Raw genomic sequence first — 22,441 nt, forward strand, 5'->3', positions numbered from 1 at the left:
TTTTAAAGATGTCCACCAGGGGGAGTTGCTGGCAGTATGGACACGAAGGGTATCCTTATTAAAGAAAAAATTAATTGGTACCAAGCAAGGCAAAATTTAAAGGAAAAAAGGTGAAAAATACATATCTCCTACCAGCAGATTTCTGTTGTGGCCATGGTCTTATTTTTAAGAATAATGCCCATGGTATTTTGGGCAGTGGTGTCCTGACGATTTTTTATTGGTTTATGGATCTGTTGCTTTTATATGCCATTTTTTCCTTCAGTGATCTCAAGGTGGTGTTCGTGGTTCTCCGCCCCCATACAACAACCCTGTGAGGGAGGTCAGATTAGGAAGCAGGGACTAGCCCAAGTGAACTTCATAAGGCTAAGCTGGCATTCAACCCCTGGTTTCCCAGGTCCTAGTCTGAAGCTCTAACCATTACACCACACTCCCTTTTGATATGCGGGTGGAACAGGAATCTCACTCATTGAGAGACAACACTGCAGCCAGGAATCTCAGCTAGCATTGCTCAGAAAGGCCTCTCACACTTCCTGAGGCCTTGGAGAACGTTTGCCAGTCTGAGAAAGCAAAAACTGGCCTCGATGAACCACTAATCTCACTTACTTTAGGAAAACTTTGCACATTCAATAATAATAATAATAATAATAATAATAATAATAATAATAATAATACAATCATACCTCTTGTTGCGTTTGCTTCATGTTGCAGCTTTTCTGGTTGTGAATGCGGCAAACCTGGAAGTGTATAATTCCGGGTTTTGCAGTGCACACATGCAGTGCGTTCTGCACACTTTGCACATGCGCAGAAGCACTCTATCATGCTCCGCGCTTGCGCAGAAGCGCCGCTCTAGTTGTGGACTTTTCAGGGTGCAAACGGCACCCCGGAACAGATCCTGTCTGCAGATAGAGGTACCATTGTAATAATAATAATAATAATAATAATAATAATAATAATAATAATCATAATATATGTTGCCCATCTGACTGGGTTTCCCCAGCCACTCTAGGCAGCTCCCAACAAAAAATGATACAGCATCAAACACTGAAAATAATTCCCTGACCAGGATCCCTGGATATGGGGGTTCCAAACAATCAGGGATCCCAGGTTGCAGATCTCTCTGAGACCTTGCACAGATGGGCTAATGATCTGACCCGGTGGGAGGCAGCTTCACACGGCCTTTGGGGCTGACCGCACCAAACAAAAGCTGACAAATGTCCCCAAACATGCTGGCCTCCCTGTGCTCTCGCCGAGCCAAACTCTCGCAGCTGGCATGAACTTCAAGGCGGGTTTCCTATTTGAATTCAACAAAGCAATGCCTGCCAATGCCCAGAGAGGAGTTGGCTGAGCCTCATTCGGCGGCACGTAATATTTTATATTTGACTTGTTTAGCCTGCAGTCTCTGGGTCGCTGCTCTGAAGCTCTGCTGCCTCCGGTGAGCTTACTCCTGAGTAATGGGGTGGGAAGCCTGCAGCGCTGGCTCATTGTGTAAAGATGATTGTCTTGCTCTGTGTGTTCCCTTTGCGAGTCGACAAGGCGAGGGCATCCAACTGCTTCCCTTTCTTTCTCGTCCAGCGGGCAAACATCGTCGTTGTTTGTTAAAGGCTGGCTGCTCTTCTGATATTTTCCTGCTGAAAAAGCTCAGCCGCGTGCCAAGGCGAGAGGGAGAGCGGGGCGACACATATTGTTGACTCAGACCTTGTTCGCACATTTCGGTTTGGGTTGGCTAAGCCACAGTCTTTTTGGCTTCTCTGAATGCCGGGCTCCTGGGGGAGCTGGCAATTGCTTCCCAGGCATTTCTTTTTCTCTCCCCACGCAAAATGGTTGCCCTGGGAAAGCTGCGCCCAGAAGACAAAAGCTGCAATACAGCACAGCGCTAAGAGGTTTTCATGCAGAGAGGCGACCGGCAGCCTCCCTCTGCAAGGAAAGCCACAAAAGCTGCAATCCAATACAGAACTAAGAGTTCTTCAGGCAGAAATAGACTGAAATAGTCTGAAATAGAGGCTAAGAGTTCTTCAGGCAGAGAGGCGACAGGCAGCCTCCCCCTTGAGGGCAAGGCATTCATTGGAAGTGCCTTTACAGAACATCTGAAGCAGCTGATGGCTGATGCTTCCTTAGTGGCAAAGGGAACGACTTTCCAGAGTGCAGGGGCCATGGTGGAAAAGGCCAATTTGGGGGTCATCTCCTTGAGACACTCTGTAAGGTGTGGTGTCATTTCCCCAGATGTTCCAGGTATATTCAGGTGATCCTTCCGGCAACCTGGTGCTGAGCCTCATAAGTAAAGGTAAAGGGACCCCTGACCATTAGGTCCAGTCATGGCCGACTCTGGGGTTGCGGCGCTCATCTCACTTTATTGGCCGAGGGAGCCGGCATACAGCTTCTGGGTCATGTGGCCAGCATGACTAAGCCGCTTCTGGCAAACCAGAGCAGCGCACAGAAACGCCGTTTACCTCCCCACCGGAGTGGTACCTATTTATCTACTTGCACTTTGACATGCTTTCGAACTGCAAGGTTGGCAGGAGCAGGGACCGAGCAACGGGAGCTCACCCTGTCGCAGGGATTCGAACCGCTGACCTTCTGATTGGCAAGTCCTAGGCTCTGTGGTTTAACCCAAAGCACCACTCGTGTCCCTGCTGAGCCTCATAGGTTACAACAAAACCTTGAACATAGCCTGATAGCTCATTGGTTGCTTGTGCAGTTCCCTTGGTACAGGGATGTCCAATTCCCAAGAGACTACGATCTATTCACAGAATACAGTGGTACCTCAGGTTACATAGACTTCAGGTTACAGACTCCGCTAACCCAGAAATATTACCTTGGGTTAAGAACTTTGCTTCAGGATAAGAACAGAAATTGCGCTCTGGCAGCGCGGCGGCAGCGGGTGGCCCCATTAGCTAAAGTGGTGCTTCAGGTTAAGAACAGTTTCAGGTTAAGAACGGACCTCCGGAATGAATTAGGTACTTAACCCAAGGTACCACTGTGAAAAACTGGCAGTGGTCTACCCCTTTTGAGGGCTTTTTTAAGGGAGGAAAGTTTCATTTGGGGGGGGGGTTCAAGTCAAACTTATTAAGCTTTTGTAAGGGAGGGAGGAAAGTCATGTTGTTGAGAGAAATACAGTGGTACCTCGGGTTAAGTACTTAATTCGTTCCGGAGGTCCGGGCCACTCGATCCCGATCAACCTGCTGGACATCCCGGCCTTAGCAGAAGTGTGATGTCAAATGACCAGGTGTACTACTCAACTACCAGCACATTGCAGTAGTCTAATCATGAGGTTACTGACACATGAATTGTGGTGCATGTGTACCTCTCTCTATCTCTCTCTCTCTCTCTCTCTCTCTCTCTCTCTCTGTGTGTGTGTGTGTGTGTCGAGTTTGGGCAATGACCTTTGGCTGTAAGCTCTAAGGCATGACGACAAGTGTGTGTTCCTGATTTGGCCTGTGAAATGTTGGAAGTCGATGAAATACTCTGCCTGTGGATAGTTAGCATGTCAGGCGTTAGGGATGCAAAACAAGAAGTTTTTAATTTCATTGCCGCACTTGTTTTGTTCTCCAATTCTTCTTTTGTTTGTCTTTGTTACAATCACATTTGTTTCATTATTCAGTTGTCGCACTTAGATTTGTTTTGTTAGCTTGCAATTGTTTCCCTGTGTGTCCTTCCCCTCCTTTGGCAGCTCTTTCTGGTAGCTACCAGTTTAAAAACCAGAATGTCCCAGAGGTTACATCATCCTGGGACATTCTTGAGGGACCAGGGTGTGTGTGTGTTCCACTTCTATTTACCCTCACCCCCCCCCCATGCATCATAATGGGTATCTGGTTGCTGGACTAGATGGGGAATTAGCCTTCTCCAACAGACTCTTTGTATGTTCCTATGATAAGTGGAAATAAGGAAAATCATTCCCTTTCATTCCTCAATGCATTTGTTTCAAAATGCTTGGAAATTGAATTAAATCATCTTCATCCAGTTCAATCATTCCAAAATGAGAGGAATTTCTAGGCTGTTGTTGTTTAGTCGTTTAGTCGTGTCTGACTCTTCGTGACCCCCTGGACCAGAGCACGCCAGGCACTCCTGTCTTCCACTGCCTCCCGCAGTTTGGTCAAACTCATGCTGGTAGCTTCGAGAACACTGTCCAACCATCTCGTCCTCTGTCATCCCCTTCTCCTTGTGCCCTCCATCTTTCCCAACATCAGGGTCTTTTCCAGGGAGTCTTCTCTTCTCATGAGGTGGCCAAAGTCTTGGAGCTGCAGCTTCAGGATCTGTCCTTCCAGTGAGCACTCAGGGCTGATTTCCTTCAGAATGGATAGGTTTGATCTTCTTGCAGTCCATGGGACTCTCAAGAGTCTCCTCCAGCACCATAATTCAAGGCTAGTATGTATTAGTTTTGCAAGATGTAAACAAGATGATTATGATTATATACATGATGGAGCATTATCACAGCCATCCTGTTTTGGTTCCATGCAGGATCCAATGGAGCAAGGCTGGTTGGTTATTTCAGCACCATGGAGAGATCCCAGTGAGCAACGTGCTCCAAGAAAGGCTGTTGTCGAACTAAGTGCCTTTGAGCCTCTACCTTGCAGCTCACCTCTCTTAGGACCTACTGTCTTGAGCAGGGGTCAGCAAACTTTTTCAGCAGGGGGCTGGTCCACTGCCCCTCAGGCCTTGGGGGGGGCAGACTATAGGTTTTTTTTGGGGGGGAATGAACAAATTCCTATGCCCTGCAAATAACCCAGAGATGCATTTTAAATAAAATGACACCTTAAAACACACCAATTCCCGGACTGTCCGCAGGCTGGATTTAGAAGGCGATTGGGCCGGATTCGGCCCCCAGGCCTTAGTTTGCCTATCCATGGTCTTGAGTCTCTTAAAGCTCTAATAACTCAGGCACAAAATATCTGAAAGACCATCTCCACTCTTACCAACCTTCTTGGGCGCTAAGCTCTGCCAAAGGAGTTCTCTTGATAGTTCTACCACTCTCAAAAGTGCAGGGAATGGCAGCCCGGGACGGAGCTTTCTCGGTGGCAGCCCCATGAACTGTGGGGTCTCCCACCCTACAGAGCTTCTTCTAGCATCCTCATAGTACAGCTTCTGCCCTATCCTGAAGTTCCATCTCTTTGCCTTGGCCTTTGGCAGTTAAGGTTTTGTAGGACCCACCTTTTGGGCTTATACCCAATTTATACCATTCTGTTTTAGAATGGTAATGATTTAATTTGTTTTTAAAAACGCACACATGAATAATTGCATGTTCTATTGTTTTAACCTGCCTTGGGACCTTATGGCGAAGGGCAGGTACAATATCCCTTTATTTTATTTTATTTTATTTTATTTTATTTTATTTTAATCACATCTGACTGGGCTAGCGCTAGCCACTCTGGGTGGCTTCCAACATACATAATAATATATTATATAATAATAATAATAATAATAATAATAATAATAATAATATAATTTATTATTTATTCCCTGCCCATCTGGCTGGGTTTCTGCAGCCACTCTGGGCAGCTTCCAACTGAATATTAAAAACAATACAGCATCAGGCATTAAAAACTTCCCTAAACAGGGCCACCTTCAGTTGTCTTTTAAAAGTAAAATAGTTGTTTATTGTCTTGACATCTGGTGGGAGGGCGTTCCACAGGGCGGGTGCCACCACCGAGAAGGCCCTCTGCCTGGTTCCCTGTAAACTCACTTCTCACAGGGAGGGAACCGCCAGAAGGTCCTCAGCGCTGGATCTCAGTGTCCGGGCTGGATGATGGGGGTGGAGACGCTCCTTAAGGTATACTGGACCGAGGCCGTTTAGGGCTTTAAAGGTCAGCACCAACACTTTGAATTGTGCTCAGAAACATACTGGGAGCCAATGTAGGTCTTTCAAGACCGGTGTTATGTGGTCCCAGCGGCTGCTCCCAGTCACCAGTCTAGCTGCTGCATTCTGGATTAATTGCAGGTTCCGAGTCACCTTCAAAGGTAGCCCCACGTAGAGCGCATTGCAGTAGTCCAAGCGGGAGATAACTAGAGCATGCACCACTCTGGCATTAAACAACCTCGCTAGACAGAGCTGCCTTCAAACATCTTCTAAAGGTTGTATAGTTATTGGCTCGAGGGGGGGGGTGTCGCATAACTCCATACCGTCCAACATTTCTCTGATGAAAATAGGGATATCCTAAGGAAAAGTGGGACATTCTGGGATCAAATCAGAAACTGGGACGGCTTCTGTAAATTCGGGGACTGTCCCTGGAGGGTCAGCATCAGGCTTAAGAGTCAGGAAGCCACTCTGTCCCCTTTGCTAGACATTTGGGGGCCTACAAATCTTTGACCTGGCCAATGCTGCTGCTTCACTGTCCCTGGAAAGGTTGGAATCATAGAATCATAGAATCCTAGAGTTGGAAGAGACCACAAGGGCCCTCGAGTCCAAGCCCCTGCCAAGCAGGAGACACCATCAGAGCACTCCTGACATATGGTTGTCAAGCCTCTGCTTAAAGACCTCCAAAGAAGGAGACTCCACCACACTCCTTGGCAGCAAATTCCACTGTCGAACAGCTCTTACTGTCAGGAAGTTCTTCCTAATGTTTAGGTGGAATCTTCTTTCTTGTAGTTTGGAACCATTGCTCCGTGTCCGCTTCTCTGGAGCAGCAGAAAACAACCTTTCTCCCTCCTCTATGTGACATCCTTTTATATATTTGAACATGGCTATCATATCACCCCTTAACCTCCTCTTCTCCAGGCTAAACATGCCCAGCTCCCTTAGCCGTTCCTCATAAGGCATCGTTTCCAGGCCTTTGACCATTTTGGTTGCCCTCCTCTGGACCCGTTCCAGTTTGTCAGTGTCCTTCTTGAGTTGTGGTGCCCAGAACTGGACACAGTACTCCAGGTGAGGTCTGACCAGAGCAGAATACAGTGGCACTATTCCATAGTATGTAGTTCAGCGCTTATTTATGCAACCGGAGCCTCAAGTTTTCTAGAGTCAGGAAAATTCTCTCCAGAGGATTAGAGACTCAAAGAGCTGGAGAGGGTCTTCTTGTACCATGTTACCTGCTATACCTTATTCCTGCTTCTGAGTGAATGTGTTCAGCCTGCCCAAGCTAATTACGTAAGCCGACAAACCCCGCAATATGCGCCTGGACTGGGAGTCTGTGGCAATCAGGCTTACGCTTTTCTGACAGTATCCCTAACACTATTTGAAAGCCTCATCAACTCGGTATAAATCGGATTTGACGCTTGTTTATATTATCAGGGGAAGGGCTGAAGAGTGGTAATAACTTTTTTTTTTTAGAAAGAGGAGGGAAAAAAAACAGCTCTGTTCAAGATCTCAGGCAGGGAGAACTGTAGCTCAGGAAATTTCACCTAATAGGAGGGTACAAGCAGTGATGGATTTACGTATAAGCTAAACAAGCTGTAGCTTAGGGCCCTACTCTCTTGGGGGCCCCTAAAAAAAATAGAGGGGAAAAACTGGATGTACATTTTCAAAATATAAGATAAAAAACAAATAAAATAAAACCTACATACAGCAACAGTGTTTTGTGTTGTGTAGGCTCCTGTGATGTAAGTCATGGGCCCCGCCTGCTAGCCTGCTCCCTAAAACATCACTGGTTTGCTCCTTTCTATATATAGGGTGCCTAGATTCTGCATGGACTGTTATGTGCAAAGGGCTTGATATACCTATTACTGTATTTTTCGCTCTATGGGACGCACCGGACCATAGGAGGGGAAGAACGGGGGGGGGGGGAATTCTCCCCCTCTCTGCTCAGTGCCCCTCCAGCGAAGTGGTAGGAGAAATGGAGCCCCTTCCATTTCTCCTCCCCCTTCACTGAAGGGGCGCTGTGCAGAGAGGGAAAACTGTGCAGCGCCTCTCCAGCGAAGCGAAGCCTGGAGAGCAAGAGGGATCGGTGTGCACTGACCCCTCTTGCTCTTCAGGCGGCTATCCGCAAGCCTTCGGAGCTCAGCGGGAACTCCTACTGCTGTCCGAAGACTTGCGGATAGCTGCCTGAAGCCCCCGGAGCGCAGTGGGAGTTCACGCTGCGCTCCAGGGGCTTCAGTGAAAGCAACACGAAGCCTCCGGAGCGTGGGCGGAGGCTTCGCGCTGCTATCGCTGAAGCCAAGGAGCCTGCATTCACACACACATTTCCCCTTAGTTTTTGGAGGGGAAAAAGTGTGTCCTATAGAGCGAAAAATACGGTAGGTCCATAAATTATCATCTAGCATTTATTCAACACAAAAAACAGTGGCAATTTGTTGTTGTCAAGGGACAGCTGGACATATAAAGGGCCCCATTACCTTCAGTGGCTTAGGGCCTCAAGAAAGCTAAATCCGGCCCTCGGTACAAGCCCACAAGCCCAGGTCAGGGAAGGGCAATAGCTCAGTGGCAGAACATCTGCTTTGCGTGCAAATCATTGCTTCAACATGGGTGAGCTTTGCTTCTTCCAGTACACTGGTATTAGTTTGCTTCTCTTCCGATTTGAAAACTTCTCTGAATTTCTCTATGACTTCCCCTTTTATAACCAGGAAACCCCTGGAGGTTGGAAGTTGATTGCCCAAACTGAGATCTCTACATAACACATATCCAAGATAATGGTTGCTGTAACTTAGCAGTGTAATACCTGCTTTGTACCTGGTTGGCTACTGTGAGAACAGGATTCTGGACTAGATTGACCATTGGCCTGATCCAGCGGGCTCTTCTTTTGTTCTTAAGCCTACAAACAGAGAGCCAGTGTGGTGTAGTGATTAAGAGCGATAGACTCGTAATCTGGGGAACCGGGTTCGCGGCTCCGCTCCTCCACCTGCAGCTGCTGGGTGACCTTGGACTAGTCACACTTCTTTGAAGTCTCTCAGCCTCACTCACCACAGAGTGTTTGTTGTGGGGGAGGAAGGGAAAGGAGAATGTTAGCCACTTTGGGACTCCTTTGGGTAGTGATAAAGCGGGATATCAAATCCAAACTCCTCCTACAAACAGGATCTGAGTGCAACGGCTTTCTCCCCATATTTGATTCCCACCAACTGATGTTCAAAGACATACACCCCAGACACTGGGAGTCAAGACACAGCCACTGAGACTGCTAGCCATGATGATGCACAAAACCAGAAATAAACTCAGATCCCCCCCGGTTTACTATCCCTAGTACTTCAAGACTCCCATAAAAGTGCCTGGCTTAAAACCATCTTATCAAAAACTTCACTCTTGTGGCCTGTCCCCACAACACCTACTCACTATGCGCCCCACTAAAGCAAACAGTCTAATTGGTCAACGTCTAAAAGATATCGAGCATCAGAACAACCTGGCCACTATAAGGAAATTCTGCCCTTGATATGTTCAGTTCCCACCTCTCCATTTTGATTCTCTGGCCCCATATCTGCACAAACTTAATATCCCAGAAATATAACAGTGGAGGGTTTCCTAATGTGTCAGCACAACTTGAAAACAGAACCGGGTACTTCAGAGGCGGGAGAAGTTGAAAACAATATCCAGGCTGCAGTGCCAAGGCATAAGGCAGATTGGCCGTTTCTGTGTTGAGTTCCACCAAACGCCGTGTTGTGTTCTAAGAAATGCCAGCCAGAACACTCGTAATTTTTCTGCCTCTCTCCTGATTCACCCACAGAGATGTTTCCAATTACGAAGCTTTAATGCAAGAGGTTCAAACGTGAAAGACGATCAGAAACTATATTTATCCGTCACGGTCGGCTCTTTAGAGTGTGACTGGCTCTATGAGAAACAGCCCCGCCTAAGAGTTAACCAAATTCCTCTCTTTGATTCCACATTTTGAGATGTCTCTCTTCCCGTCATCTCACAAATCCTCCCTTACTCTACCGGAATTCACCGTCCTATTAAAGTTTTAACGCACAAAAGTTATAACCAAGTGCTCTTTAACGCGTTTCGCTGATGAAAACAGTTGCCAGTTTATAAGCTCTTTTCACAGAATGTTTGAGAGTGTTAAATGCCACCATTTGTAGTATGCTGTTCTGCACAAATGTTTTTTCTTTCTCCAGACCAGGACATGGTCTATCGTACATTTGTCCATGTGGCAAACAAACACACAATTTAGGGAGGAATTCAACACAGAGCTAGAACATTTCTGCCTACCTGATTGAATGATCTGCCCTTTCTTCTACCCACACACACACCTGAGCTGATTTTTTTTGGGTCAGAACAGCCGGAAACCCATACCCTCCAACATTTCTCCAATGAAAATAGGGAAGTCACATTCCATAATGATATTTTACCGTTTATACCCCATACACCTCACTGGGTTGCCCCAGCAACTCCCAACATATATAAAACAATAATAAAACATTAAAAGAAAACCTTTCCTATACAGGATTGCCTTCAGATTGTGGGAATGTTCAGGGATGCAGGAGAGGATATATTGATTATAGCCTTTCCAACTTGTGTTAACAAGTTCACAATTTAGCAGAGTAACATTCCCCTTTTTAAACTTGCAGCGGATGCGTTTGCTCAGGCTCACCAAAGGCTCTATAATAACTGTCTGGTATTTCCCCCTTTTTCCCTCATAAAAGATAAGACACGACACAGTCTTCTATAAAAGTATAAAAAGAGTTTACTCACTCACATTCTGTTCACAATCGGATCCCAGAAGACAGACTTAGCTTAGAAAAGTAACATACATCTGGACACTATCTCATAAGGAGACAGTCCCTTTGTCCTCTCTTGGCTGGAAGAGAGCATCTTTGGCTATGCAGATGTTGCTTCTTCGATGAAAGTAGTCATAGATAGAGAGATGGCTGCCCTACCCTGTGCTTTTGTCATTAGCTGCACAGGTGAGGCCAAGCCCACCTCTAGTCACATGCAGAGGAAGTCTGTCCCTGCCAAGAAGGAAACAGGAAGTTTACCTGCTGGCTGGACAAACATTCCTCCCCATGTGTAAACATGTTCACTCTAGGAATGTTTTACTTGACTGCTCTTGTGTTTCACATCCCACACAGGTGGCTCGGGGGTCGGTTAAGTCCACACCCTCCAACATTTTTCCAATGAAAATAGGGACATCTTAAGGAAAAGTGGGACATTAGGGGATCAAATCAGAAACCGGGACGGCTTCTCTAAATCAGCGACGTCCCTGGAAAATAGGGACACTTGGAGGGTCTGGATAAACACAGAAGGGGAGAGGGATCTTGGGTTCAAGTTCTGCTTGAGGGTTTCCTATTGGGGCATCTGGTTGGCCACTGTGAGAACAGGATTCTGGATTAGATGGGCCAATGGCCTGAATCAGCAGGTTCCTCTTATGTTCTTACGTTAATTTCGGAAGGGGGAGAGGGCAGGTCCATAGCTATGTGGAGGCTAGCCACACCACCCCCCCAGGACAAGCCTCCAGAGGGGCGCCATTGAAGTTCCCAGTCTGTGTGGGTGTGGGTGTGTGTACGCAAATGTGCATTGGGGTGTGTTTGCCAAACTGAGTCTTTGACCCGGGTGAAATAAAGTCTAGTCTCAGACGGGACACTGCTGACATCAACCCAGGTCTCTACAGATGCATGCAAGCCCACGAGTGCCCCATTGGTGACCCTGACCCACTTCTCAGCACTCACGCCCCAAATGTGGAACCTCTCTCCCTCCCCCCGAGGTTCACTCCTCAGCCCATACCAAAAGCTGATGAAAATGGATAAGTTTTGTGTGTTTAGACCTTTAAACCTCCCCCTTAAATAAATTCAGACAAGACTCAAATTTTGGTTTTTGGCAGAATTTAGGCCACAACTTTATTGATTACAGAAAGTGATTGGTTGCATAGGCTCTGGTTCGACTAGCTCCCTGCACTGTTGCAGGTAGCGCTGACCCAGGGCACCAGCATAGGTCAGCCAAGGGTGAACACCTGGATAAGCGGAAAGCCAGGAACAGGCTATCTCCGCCACCCAAATGCCCCCCTGGACTCAGGCATGGGCACAACCCCCTCTCAGGGCTTGACCAAACCATCGAGTCCCTGGATTTCTTTAATGGAATACCCTTCACATAGGGATGGTGAGAGCACTCTCCCATCCCTATCCCCTGAACCTTACAAGTTGTGATGATTTGCTACGTGGCAGGCGAAATCCAAATGGCAATAGCCAATCAGCCGAGTGGGGGAAATTCCAGCCGTGCCCCTGTCCCAACGACAGATGACACACGACAGCATAGCAAGGTCAAGCGCGAAGCCCTAAAAGTAGGGAGAGGTGGGCGGGTGTTCTGAATGCACGCGCCGAAAGAGGAAGCTCTGGGTCACGTCCATAGGCATAAATAGGTCCCTCGAACCGTCTGGACTGCGTCCCATTGGCCTGATTGTACCCAGCTTCGAGGGACCTACTAATCGGGTGTTGTGGCTATCCAAACGTACCCACCCACAACACAGGGTTAGGTTGCCAGGTCTCACCGCAACACATGCCCTCTTTAAGGGAGGACCCGATTTGTCTAGCTTTTGAGGCAGCTTTCTGATAAACGTCTACCTGACTGAACCTAATTTTTAATCAGCCCTTCCTGTCGTTTTCTTTTATTGGCTTAAATAGTCACATTATCATGTTCTTATGCTGTAAACGGCTCTGTAAAATTAGTATTGAAAAGCGGTATTAAAAATACTGCTTCTTCTTGTTGTTATCCTGGCTCCCCTCCTGACAGGGACTCAAGGAGGATTACAGATAAATTAGAAACAGCTAAACAGTTAAAACAGTTTAAAAACAAAAAAAAGCATGAAAATATAGGCCCAGGCTACATCCTGTCAGCAGCTTTGTGGGCATCAAAGTCCCCTTCCCCTTCCTTACATGCGCATTTCCTTTCCCCTTGCTTTTCAGTCAGATCTGGCAGTCTCCGCTGCCCCATTCGCCAAACCAAACTTTCAAAGTTCAGAGCCGGAGAAGGCTTTGAAGGGGCGGGGGGTGACTAATGGCTAAGCCCCTTGCTGAGGTAAAAGCCTCACATGGCACGGGTTCAAACTCCTCAGAGACGGCTCCGGATAAGGGTTCCCCTGATCAAAGCATCTGGTTCCAAGCCCGCCTCTAATCCAGGTCTTTAAGAGAGTTGGCGAAGTAGCCATTTGCCGGTGGCAGGGAATAAATCACACCCATAAAACGTGTCCATTAGCGACCAAAGGATATTCACCTCAGGGTCTCAAGATGGCACACGGAGAAACCGAGGCGAGGCGCAAGTGTCATGTTAGCGCAGCCAGAGGTGGACCTTCCTTTTGAGCCATGGCCGTCACTGAACGGCCGAGAGGGTCATTCTCCAGCTGTGAGCCGTTAAAGACTTTTTATGAGCAAAAGGAGAACGCTTTACGGCCGTGCCAGCTAGATGATAAAAGCTGCATGGGAAGTAGCTCTTTGTGTTTCAGCCTGACCTGGCTGGGTGGCTGGGATACAATTCTTTCCAAAATGTCTGCTTCCCTTCCTTTTACCCCTCAGATTTCCAGCTGCAACATGGAGACAAAACACCGTCTTCTCGGCCGCAACATGGTCAACTGTGGGCCTTTTGTGCTCCACGAAGGGAGTTTTTACCTGTCTCTCTAGCAACCCTTCCCATTTTCTTATTATTGTCTAGGCATCGTGCCTCCACTTTCACTCAAAAGCAGTGCAGCTTTTAAGAGTAATGTGTGAGTGAATGAGGGACGCGGGTGGCGCTGTGGGTTAAACCACAGAGCCTAGGACTTGCTGATCAGAAGGTCGGCGGTTCAAATCCCCATGACAGGGTGAGCTCCCGTTGCTCAGTCCCTGCTCCTGCCAACCTAGCAGTTTGAAAGCACGTCAAAGTGCTCTGGCGGGAAGGTAAACGCCATTTACGTGTGCTGCTCTGGTTCACCAGAAGTGGCTTAGTCATGCTGGCCACATGACCCGGAAGCTGTACGCCGGCTCCCTCAGCCAATAAAGCGAGATGAGTGCCGCAACCCCAGAGTCAGTCACGACTGGACCTAATGGTCAGGGGTCCCTTTACCTGTACCTTATGAGAGAATGACTGAATCTCCCGACAGCTGTGTGGGTTAGCAGTGAAGTCTGGTGCCAGGAAATCCAGGGTTCAAACAACAACAACAACAACAACAATTTATTACTTATACCCTGCCCATCTGACTGGGTTTCCCCAGCCACTCTGGGCAGCTTCCAACACATTCAAACATCAGTCATTAAAAACTTCCCTAAACAGGGCTGCCTTCAGATATCTTCTAAAAGTCAGATAGCTGCTTATTTCCTTGAAATCCGATGGGGGGGTTTTCCACAGGGCAGGTGCCACTACTGAGAAGGCCCTCTGCCTGGTTCCCTTTAACCTCATTTCTCACAGGGAGGGAACCACCAGAAGGCCTTCAGAGCTGGACCTCAGTGTCCGGGCTGAACGATGGGGGTGGAGACGCTCCTTCAGGTATACGGGGCTGCAGCTGTTTATTTTTTTAAAAATAATTTTTATTGATTTTCCAATTTTTAAAATAAAACAGCAACATCATATAACCATCGATAAGATCAAACAGATACACAAAATATCATTTCTTAACCTCATTTTCTTAACCCTCCTTTCTCGGACTTCCCCGTACCTCACCCTTCTTGCATCCTTGTTTTACAATTTTTCAGCAACCCTTTTTACCAATTAAGTTAAAACTTATTATCTTTCTCAATTCCACCTTAAGTCATCAAATAGTTTCAGCTGTAATTCTGCATCTTCCTTCCCCTTGACATTTTAGCACTCCTCAATTTTATAACAATCCTTAAGATATACTTTAAATTTCTTCCAATCTTCCTCCACCGCTGCAGCTGTTTAGGGCTTGTTGTGGAATCTCAGAACAACCATCATTCCACCAAAAGGGGCTTTTTGCTGGTGCAGGTGATGATTCCATGGCCCTGTTCATTTATGCATTTCCTTATTGACTACATTTCTATCCCACCTGTTTCTCCAAAGCGCTCAAGGTGACATTCATGGTTCTGCCCCACATCAGCTAATACTCACAACAGCCCTATGAGGTTGTTAGGCTGAGTGGTGATGACCGGCCCTATGTCACCCAGAGAACCTCAGGGCCAAGTGGGGATTTGAACCCTGATCTCCGAAGGCCACTATATATAATCACTATACCTTGCCTCAGGCAGCAAAATTTCTTGGGCTGACACCAGTAGTTACCTGTAACGTATAAGCATCTGTAAGACCATCCCATATCATCGGGCATAGTGTCACAATGTGGAGATGTTGGTAGCGCTGTGGTCTAAACCACTGAGCCTCTTGGGCTTGCCGATCGGAAAGCCAGCCATTCAAATCAGTGTGACAGAGTGGGCTCCCGTTGCTCTGTCCCAGCTCCTGCCAACCTAGCAGCTCAAAAGCACACTAGTGCAAGTAGATAAATAGGTACCGCTGTGGTGGGAAGGTAAATGCTGTTTCCATGCACTCTGGCACTTGTCACAGTGTCACGTGTGCCAGAAGCAGTTTAGTCCTGCTGGCCACATGACCCAGAAAGCTATCTGTGGACAAATAATAATAATAATAATAATAATAATAATAATAATAAATAAATAAAATTTTATTTATACCCCGCCCTTCCCGGTTCAAAAACTGGGCTCAGGGCAGCTAACAACAAATTTAAAACACTTAATTATAAAGGCAGCATAAAATACAGTATAAAAACATGAATAACAATAAAATTCAAAAATAAAAAATCAATTAGATAATCCCCAGTGCTAGCTGGCTGAATTGGTCCTACTTGGGCCAGCGAGGATGCCAGGGGAGAATTAGCTGTGGGGTCTCAGAGCGGGTGATCTTCATAAAAGGGGAGAGGGAGGGAAGGGAAGGGAAATAAAAGATCAGGCTGAATTCAAATTAAAGGTCAGGTGGAATAGCTCTGTCTTACAGGCCTGATGGAAGGGAGTTAAATCCTGGAGGGCCCCAGTCTCATGGGACAGAGCATTCCACCAGGTTGGAGCCATCACTGAGAAGGCCCTAGCCTTGGTGGAGGATAGTCTGACTTCCTTAGGGCCTGGGACCTCTAAACTATGGTTATTCATAGACCTTAAGGACCTCTGTGGGGCAGACCAGGAGAGGCGGTCCCATAGATACGAGGGCCAGCTCCCTCAGCCTGAAAAGCGAGATGAGTGCTGCACCCCATAGTCGAATGGGACTTAACTGTCCAGGGGTTCTTCACCTTTACCTTAGCATCACAACATCGTTGGGAAAGTCATGGGGATCACCTCTGTTGATAAGATTAAATAGTGGGCATGAGACTCAAGGACATTGACGGCAAATCAATCAAAGATCTGTGCCCAGTGGGGACGTGAGATCTCTGGCAATGGGGAGCTGCTTCTGAGAACAGACACAGAATGAGATGGTTCACTTCAATCTGTTTAGATCTTGTTTATATGTTTATCTTTTGCAATTTTTATGGAATGTGGGAAAATCGTGGAAGGGAAATTTGGGTCGACTTTAGGAAAAAGGTTTAAGATTAAGTTAAAATTGGGTTTTTTAAATTAAATAGATATAAGGTTCTAAAAATAAATTGAGGAACGAAAGAAAGAAGAAAAGGAAAATAACAGCATGATTTAATCAAACTATTAAGTTAAGGTTGAGAAATAAGATAAGAACTTGTTGAGCGGATAATAATGAAATTATAATACAGAAGGGGGAGGTGTGAGGAGGTCGGGGAAATAAGGTTTAAGAAAAAAAGGACTGAAATTATACCTGTTTTTTGTTTGTGTATGTTTGTATGTTTGTGTGTGTTTATGTGTATAAATGGAAACTTTAATAAATATCATTTTTTTAAAAAAAGAGATGGTTCTCTTCAGTCCAGCCGTACGACTGCGCAAACTACTTAGGATGTTTTCAGATAGGGATGTTCGAACGGGGAAGTGTGCTGCAAGCTGGGAACTGGTTTCCGTCAACCGCGAGATGCTGTGTGTTTGGTTATAAAATTCATTAAAGCCGGATCGAATGGGGACGCCTGTCAGGGTTCTAGGAGCGCCAAGTCTCCTTCTCTGAGACCTTTGAGGATTGCCAAAATTGCTAATGGTGACGGCCGGGTGTGTTTCTTTCTTCGCCTTCCCAGAGCTTTGTTCAAGACTCCCTCGGTTCTAGCCCTGAACCAGACGCAGCACTGCAAGCAGCTGGAAGGGCTGGTGGTTTCGCAAGTCCAGCTGTGTCGGAGCAACCTGGAGCTGATGCAAACCATCATCCAGGCTGCGCGGGAGGTGATCAAGACATGCCGCAAAACATTCTCCGACATGCGGTGGAATTGCTCCTCCATCGAGCTGGCGCCCAACTACCTCCTGGATTTGGAGAGAGGTAAGGTGCCGCTATGAGTTAAACCACAGAGCCTAGGACTTGCTGATCAGAAGGTTGGCGTTTCGAATCCCCGTGACGGGGTGAGCTCCCGTTGCTCAGTCCCTGCTCCTGCCAACCTAGCAGTTCGAAAGCACGTCAAAGTGCAATTAGATAAATAGGTACCACTCTGGCAGGAAGGTAAACGGTGTTTCCGTGCGCTGCTCTGGTTCGCCAGAAGCAGCTTAGTCATGCTGGCCACATGACCCGGAAGCTGTACGCCGGCTCCCTCGGCCAATAAAGCGAGATGAGCGCCGCAACCCCAGAGTTGGCCACGACTGGACCTAAGGGCCAGGGGTCCCCTTTACTCCATTTAACAGGCCCGCGGCACGCTTCTTTATGCCCTCCAGCAGAGGGGAATCGCCAGGGGGCACAGGTGGAGGAACAGTTTGGAGGGGCCTGCCCTCCTGTGTCTGCCACCTGAGGCAATGACCTCACTCTGCCTAATGATAGGGCTGGTTCTCTCATCTCTTAGTTAGATGAATAGCTCTGCTGGTCAGAGCTTAGTGCTGATAACGCCAAGGTTACAGGTTGGATTTCCATGAGGGACAGCTGCATATTCCTGCATTGCAAGGAGTTGAACTAGATGATCCTCAAGGTCCCTTCAACTATACCTTGATTGCGTATAGTTTGCTATCGAGCTGCAATGAGTTCCCAAAATGGCCTTGAGACTTGCAGGTATAGGGCGGTATAATAATAATAATAATAATAATAATAATATAGAAAATAAGAATATGTGAGTATTCTGGCTCTATTTTGAGTGAATATTCAGTGCCTGCATTTGGCATCCCGTGATATCTGTGATTTCTGTACCTCGGGATGCGAACGGGATCCATTCCAGAGCCCTCTTCACATCCTGAATAGAACGTAAGACACAACGGCACGTCCGTGCATACATGGGTCGCGTTTTGCCACTTCCGCACATGCATGTGGCATCATTTTGAGCGTCTGCGCATGCGCGAGCAGCGAAACCCGGAAGTAACACACTCCGTTACTTCCAGCTTGCCTCGGAGCACAACCCGAAAGTGCTCAACCTGAAGCACATTCAACCCAAGGTCTGATTGTATTGGGTATTTTATTTAATATTGGACATTTTACAGATTTGGGTGGTTCCTGGCAGGTGTTTTTGGCACCTAGTAGTACTTGCTAGATGAGAAGCAGCGACCTTCAGAGGTTGACAGCCTGATTATCACGAGAGCTTCCGAGATTTCCTATTCATTGAACCATGTTTCCCTCCCCCGTTTGTTTTCTACCCGACTGAAAATCCAGTGGAAATGTATTCCTATCGACCTTTCTGTCTCCACAGGCACGAGGGAGTCGGCCTTTGTGTACGCCCTCTCCGCCGCAGCCATCAGCCACACCATCGCCAGAGCCTGCACCACCGGGGACCTCCCTGGCTGCTCCTGTGGTCCCATCCCAGGTGAGACACCTGGACCTGGGTATCGCTGGGGAGGATGTGCTGACAACCTCAACTATGGTCTTGTCATGGGGTCCAAATTTTCAGATGCTCCCATGAAGATGAAAAAATCAGGATCACAAGCCAATAAGCTGATGCATCTGCACAACAGTGAAGTAGGGAGACAGGTAACCAATTCCGAAAAGAGATGTTCTCATTATGCAATCGCCGTCCGGGGTTAACAAAAGGGTTGGTACAGATTCAACCAGCAATTGGGCTGAACCTGTGTACAAAGGGAGAGCTTTTGGCTGGGCCATCACCCTGCCGAGAAGCGAATGGAGGTGCACTCCTCAGCTGGCAGACTGTGGGAAACTGGGCAGGAGACTCATTGCACCAGTATGTTTTCTCCTGCGGTCACTCATGGCAGAGTTCCTGGAGGGAGATATTGGCGAGTTCTCTGGCTTCCACCGAGAAGGCCCTTTCCCCAAATCTTTACCCTGCACGCCTGTGGTTGAGGCATCAGGTTCAATCCTTGCCATCTTCAGGTAGGTCTGGTAAAGACCCCTGTTTGAGACCCCGGAGAGCCAGTGCTAGTCAGCTTGATGGTCTCATTGAGTCCCAACCAGTGTGGTGAGAGGCAGTGTGGTGTAGTGGTTAAGAGCTGTAGTGACGTAATCTGGGGAACCGGGTTCGCGTCTCTGCTCCTCCACATGCAGCTGCTGGGTGACCTTGGGCCAGTCACACTTCTCTGAAGTCTCTCAGCCCCACTCACCTCACAGAGTGTTTGTTGTGGGGGAGGAAGGGAAAGGAGGTTGTTAGCCGCTTTGAGACTCCTTCGGGTAGTGATAAAGCGGGATATCAAATCCAAACTCTAACCCTTTGGCGTTTCTGGGAGAGTCCATCCATTCTCTGCTCTGTGCCCATTAATGTTTCAGATATTGCCTTGCATATCCATGTTATGGCTTGTCATTTATTCTTTTTTCCAGTTTCCACTAAGCTTTCTGTTTTGGATTGGCTCCCACTGTCCTTGCTCAGCAAGCACAAATGCCTGGCTGAGTTTGCCTACCCTAACCCAAATCAATAGGACTTTTACTCCTGAATGGAGATGTTTAGGCTTGCAAACGGAGGCTGTGTAGCACTTGCTTGCTTGCTAAGCCAACTATCCTCCTGCAACCAGCTGGTGTGGTTGGCTGCTCACTTTCAGAGGCAGCTGCATGGACAAAAACAGGTGGAGAAGTGAATCTAAAAGTAGAAGATTTCTGCACATGAATTCTAAAAGTGCAGAAGCCCATTCAAAACTGCAACCAAACTTTCCAGGGATTTTGCCCATTGGTTGAGTGGGACGCGGGTGGCGCTGTGGTCTAAACCACTGAGCCTCTTCGGCTTGCCAATCAGAAGGTTGGCGGTTCGAATCTCGGTGGTGCCCTGTCCCAGCTTCTGCCAACCCAGCAGTTTGAAAGCACGCCAGTGCAAGTAGATAAATAGGTACCGCTGCAGCGAGAAGGAAAATGGAATTTCCGTGTGCTCTGGTTTCCATCACGGTGTTCTGTTGCACCAGAAGCAGTTTAGTCATGCTGGCCACATGACCCGGAAAGCTGTCTGTGGACAAATAAATGAGCGCCACAAACCCATAGTTGCCTTTGACTGGATTAAACCATCCAGAGTTTACCTTTACATGCCTCTGAATTCCATTTCTGTTTTTATTATTATTATTATTATTAAAAAAGAAAGAAATAACTCCAGTTGTAAAGGGGTTTGTTTGAGCCACATCTTCCACCACAACTCAGAGATGCATTTCTGTGTATTCCTTTCCACGATGAGCAAAAGCAGGGTGAATTGTTTCATGGTGTAACAGAGTAGCGTAAGCAAAACATGGTGGGTCCTTGCCCCTGTGAGCTTACAATCTAAATTGTGGCAGTGGGCCAAGACGGCAGAGGGTGGAGCGGGGCAGGGAGGTGGAGTCCAGGGGCAAAGAGAGATAAACAAGGGCGGAATTGAAATGCTTCCCCAGACCTATGCAAATCCCCGTATTTTTCGCTCTATAAGACGCAGCGGACCATAAGACGGACCTAGTTTTTGGAGGAGGAAAACAAGAAAAAAAATTCTGAATCCCAGAAGTCAGAACAGCAAGAGGGATCGCTGCGCAGCTAAAGCAGCGATCCCTCTTGCTGTTCTGGCTTCTGGGATAGCTGCGCAGCCTGCATTCGCTCCATAAGACGCACACACACACTTCCCCTTACTTTTTAGGAGGGAAAAAGTGAGTCTTATAGAGCAAAAAATACAGTATATACAAATGAGCTTCATTCACGTGCCCAAGACACACAGCCTTGATTGTAACACAGTGAGGGCACTTACTCCTTTCAGCGTTTCCCTGGGAGGGGCGGCGACAGTTGGGGGATGATGGTGAGCATTTGAGCAAAAGGGAGGGAAAAGTCACTTCAAAATCCCTGTGCTGCTCTTTCTACAGGCCCTGAAAGCTTCTCTGGAGATGAAATGCAAATGCCACGGAGTATCTGGTTCCTGCTCAATCAAGACCTGCTGGAGGGGCCTTCAGGAACTGAGAGACATTGCCCTGGATTTAAAAAACAAATACCTTTCAGCTACAAAGGTGGTGCATCGGCCTATGGGCACCCGCAAGCATCTAGTCCCCAAGGATCTTGACATCCGCCCGGTAAAGGAGACGGAGCTGGTTTATTTGCAAAGCTCGCCTGATTTCTGCATGAAGAACGAGAAAGTGGGATCGCACGGGACTCAGGACAGGTAAATGCTCTCCAGGTGGAACCTCTTCTTCATCCTCCTCTCGCTTAGTAAAGGGTAAAGGGTACCCCTGACCATTAGGTCCAGTCGTGGCCCACTCTGGGGCTGCGGCGCTCATCTCACTTTATTGGCCGAGGGAGCCGGCGTACAGCTTCCGGGTCATGTGGCCAGCATGACTAAGCCGCTTCTGGCGAACCAGAGCAGCGCACGGAAACGCTGTTTACCTTCCTGCCGGAGCGCTACCTATTTATTTATTTATCTACTCGCACTTTGACGTGCTTTCGAACTGCTAGGTGGGCAGGAGCAGGGACTGAGCAACGGGAGCTCAGCCCGTCGCAGGGATTCGAACCGCCGACCTTCTGATCGGCAAGTCCTAGGCTCTGTGGTTAACTTAGTAGTTCCCTCCAAATCACCGCCACTAAGCCTAAGTCGTTAAAATCTTCTTTCTGCGGTAAATACTCAGGAAACAAGACTTGGTGTCAGTGCCCAGAAAACCCTGCAGGCCAGTAGTTGATTCAAGGGTCTGTGTTTTGCAAATCCATTGGGCTTCGGAGCCGGGACTCAATGGAGTCTGACTCATTCGGAAATGTATTGCACATCCTTAGAATCAGCAGTCTGCAGGTGGCATCCAGTCCCCAAGTGTTTCTTTAAAAAAAGTTTTAGTCTTCTTAAAATAACAATAGTAACATATTTTCTGCTTGTTCTTCATCCATGGGGTTCTTGTTAGTGGTTTGGGGTATGCTTGGGTGTCCAAAACAGCTATAGGTCCTCAAGCAAGGAACCACTTCTTACTGCTAGAAAGGACCCTTTCTTCCGTTGTGCCTTTGGAAGAAAGTCTTGGAGCTCAGGGAAGGAGGGCTCCTTTCTGTTTGACAAGACTTTCATGAAATGGCTTTTAAAAGTATGAAGAGGTCTTCCCTTCTCCTGCTTTCCCTATCCAATTGCAGCACTGTGATGGGGAGAACCCCCTCTCACTTCTCTGCTGATTGGCAGAAGTGTGGGGGATCTGAACAGATGTGAGTGAGCGTGGGCACCTGCCTGTCCAACCGTGTGGGTGTTGA

At 47.5% G+C, this 22,441-nt stretch overlaps 1 protein-coding gene across 1 annotated transcript in view; it reads left to right on the forward strand.

Annotated features, from left to right (window-relative positions):
• Positions 1–22,441, forward strand: part of WNT11 (Wnt family member 11) — a 61,258-nt gene that overhangs the window by 22,450 nt on the left and 16,367 nt on the right. The window contains exons 4-6 of the mRNA XM_083737163.1: positions 16,956–17,191; positions 18,534–18,811; positions 21,091–21,383. Coding sequence (XP_083593289.1) covers positions 16,956–17,191; positions 18,534–18,811; positions 21,091–21,383 — 807 coding nt within the window. The remainder of the gene's footprint in view (positions 1–16,955; positions 17,192–18,533; positions 18,812–21,090; positions 21,384–22,441) is intronic.

The sequence above is a fragment of the Podarcis gaigeae genome, assembly GCF_964106915.1.
Source record: "Podarcis gaigeae genome assembly, chromosome: 4".
In the NCBI taxonomy this organism is placed as follows: domain Eukaryota; kingdom Metazoa; phylum Chordata; class Lepidosauria; order Squamata; family Lacertidae; genus Podarcis; species Podarcis gaigeae.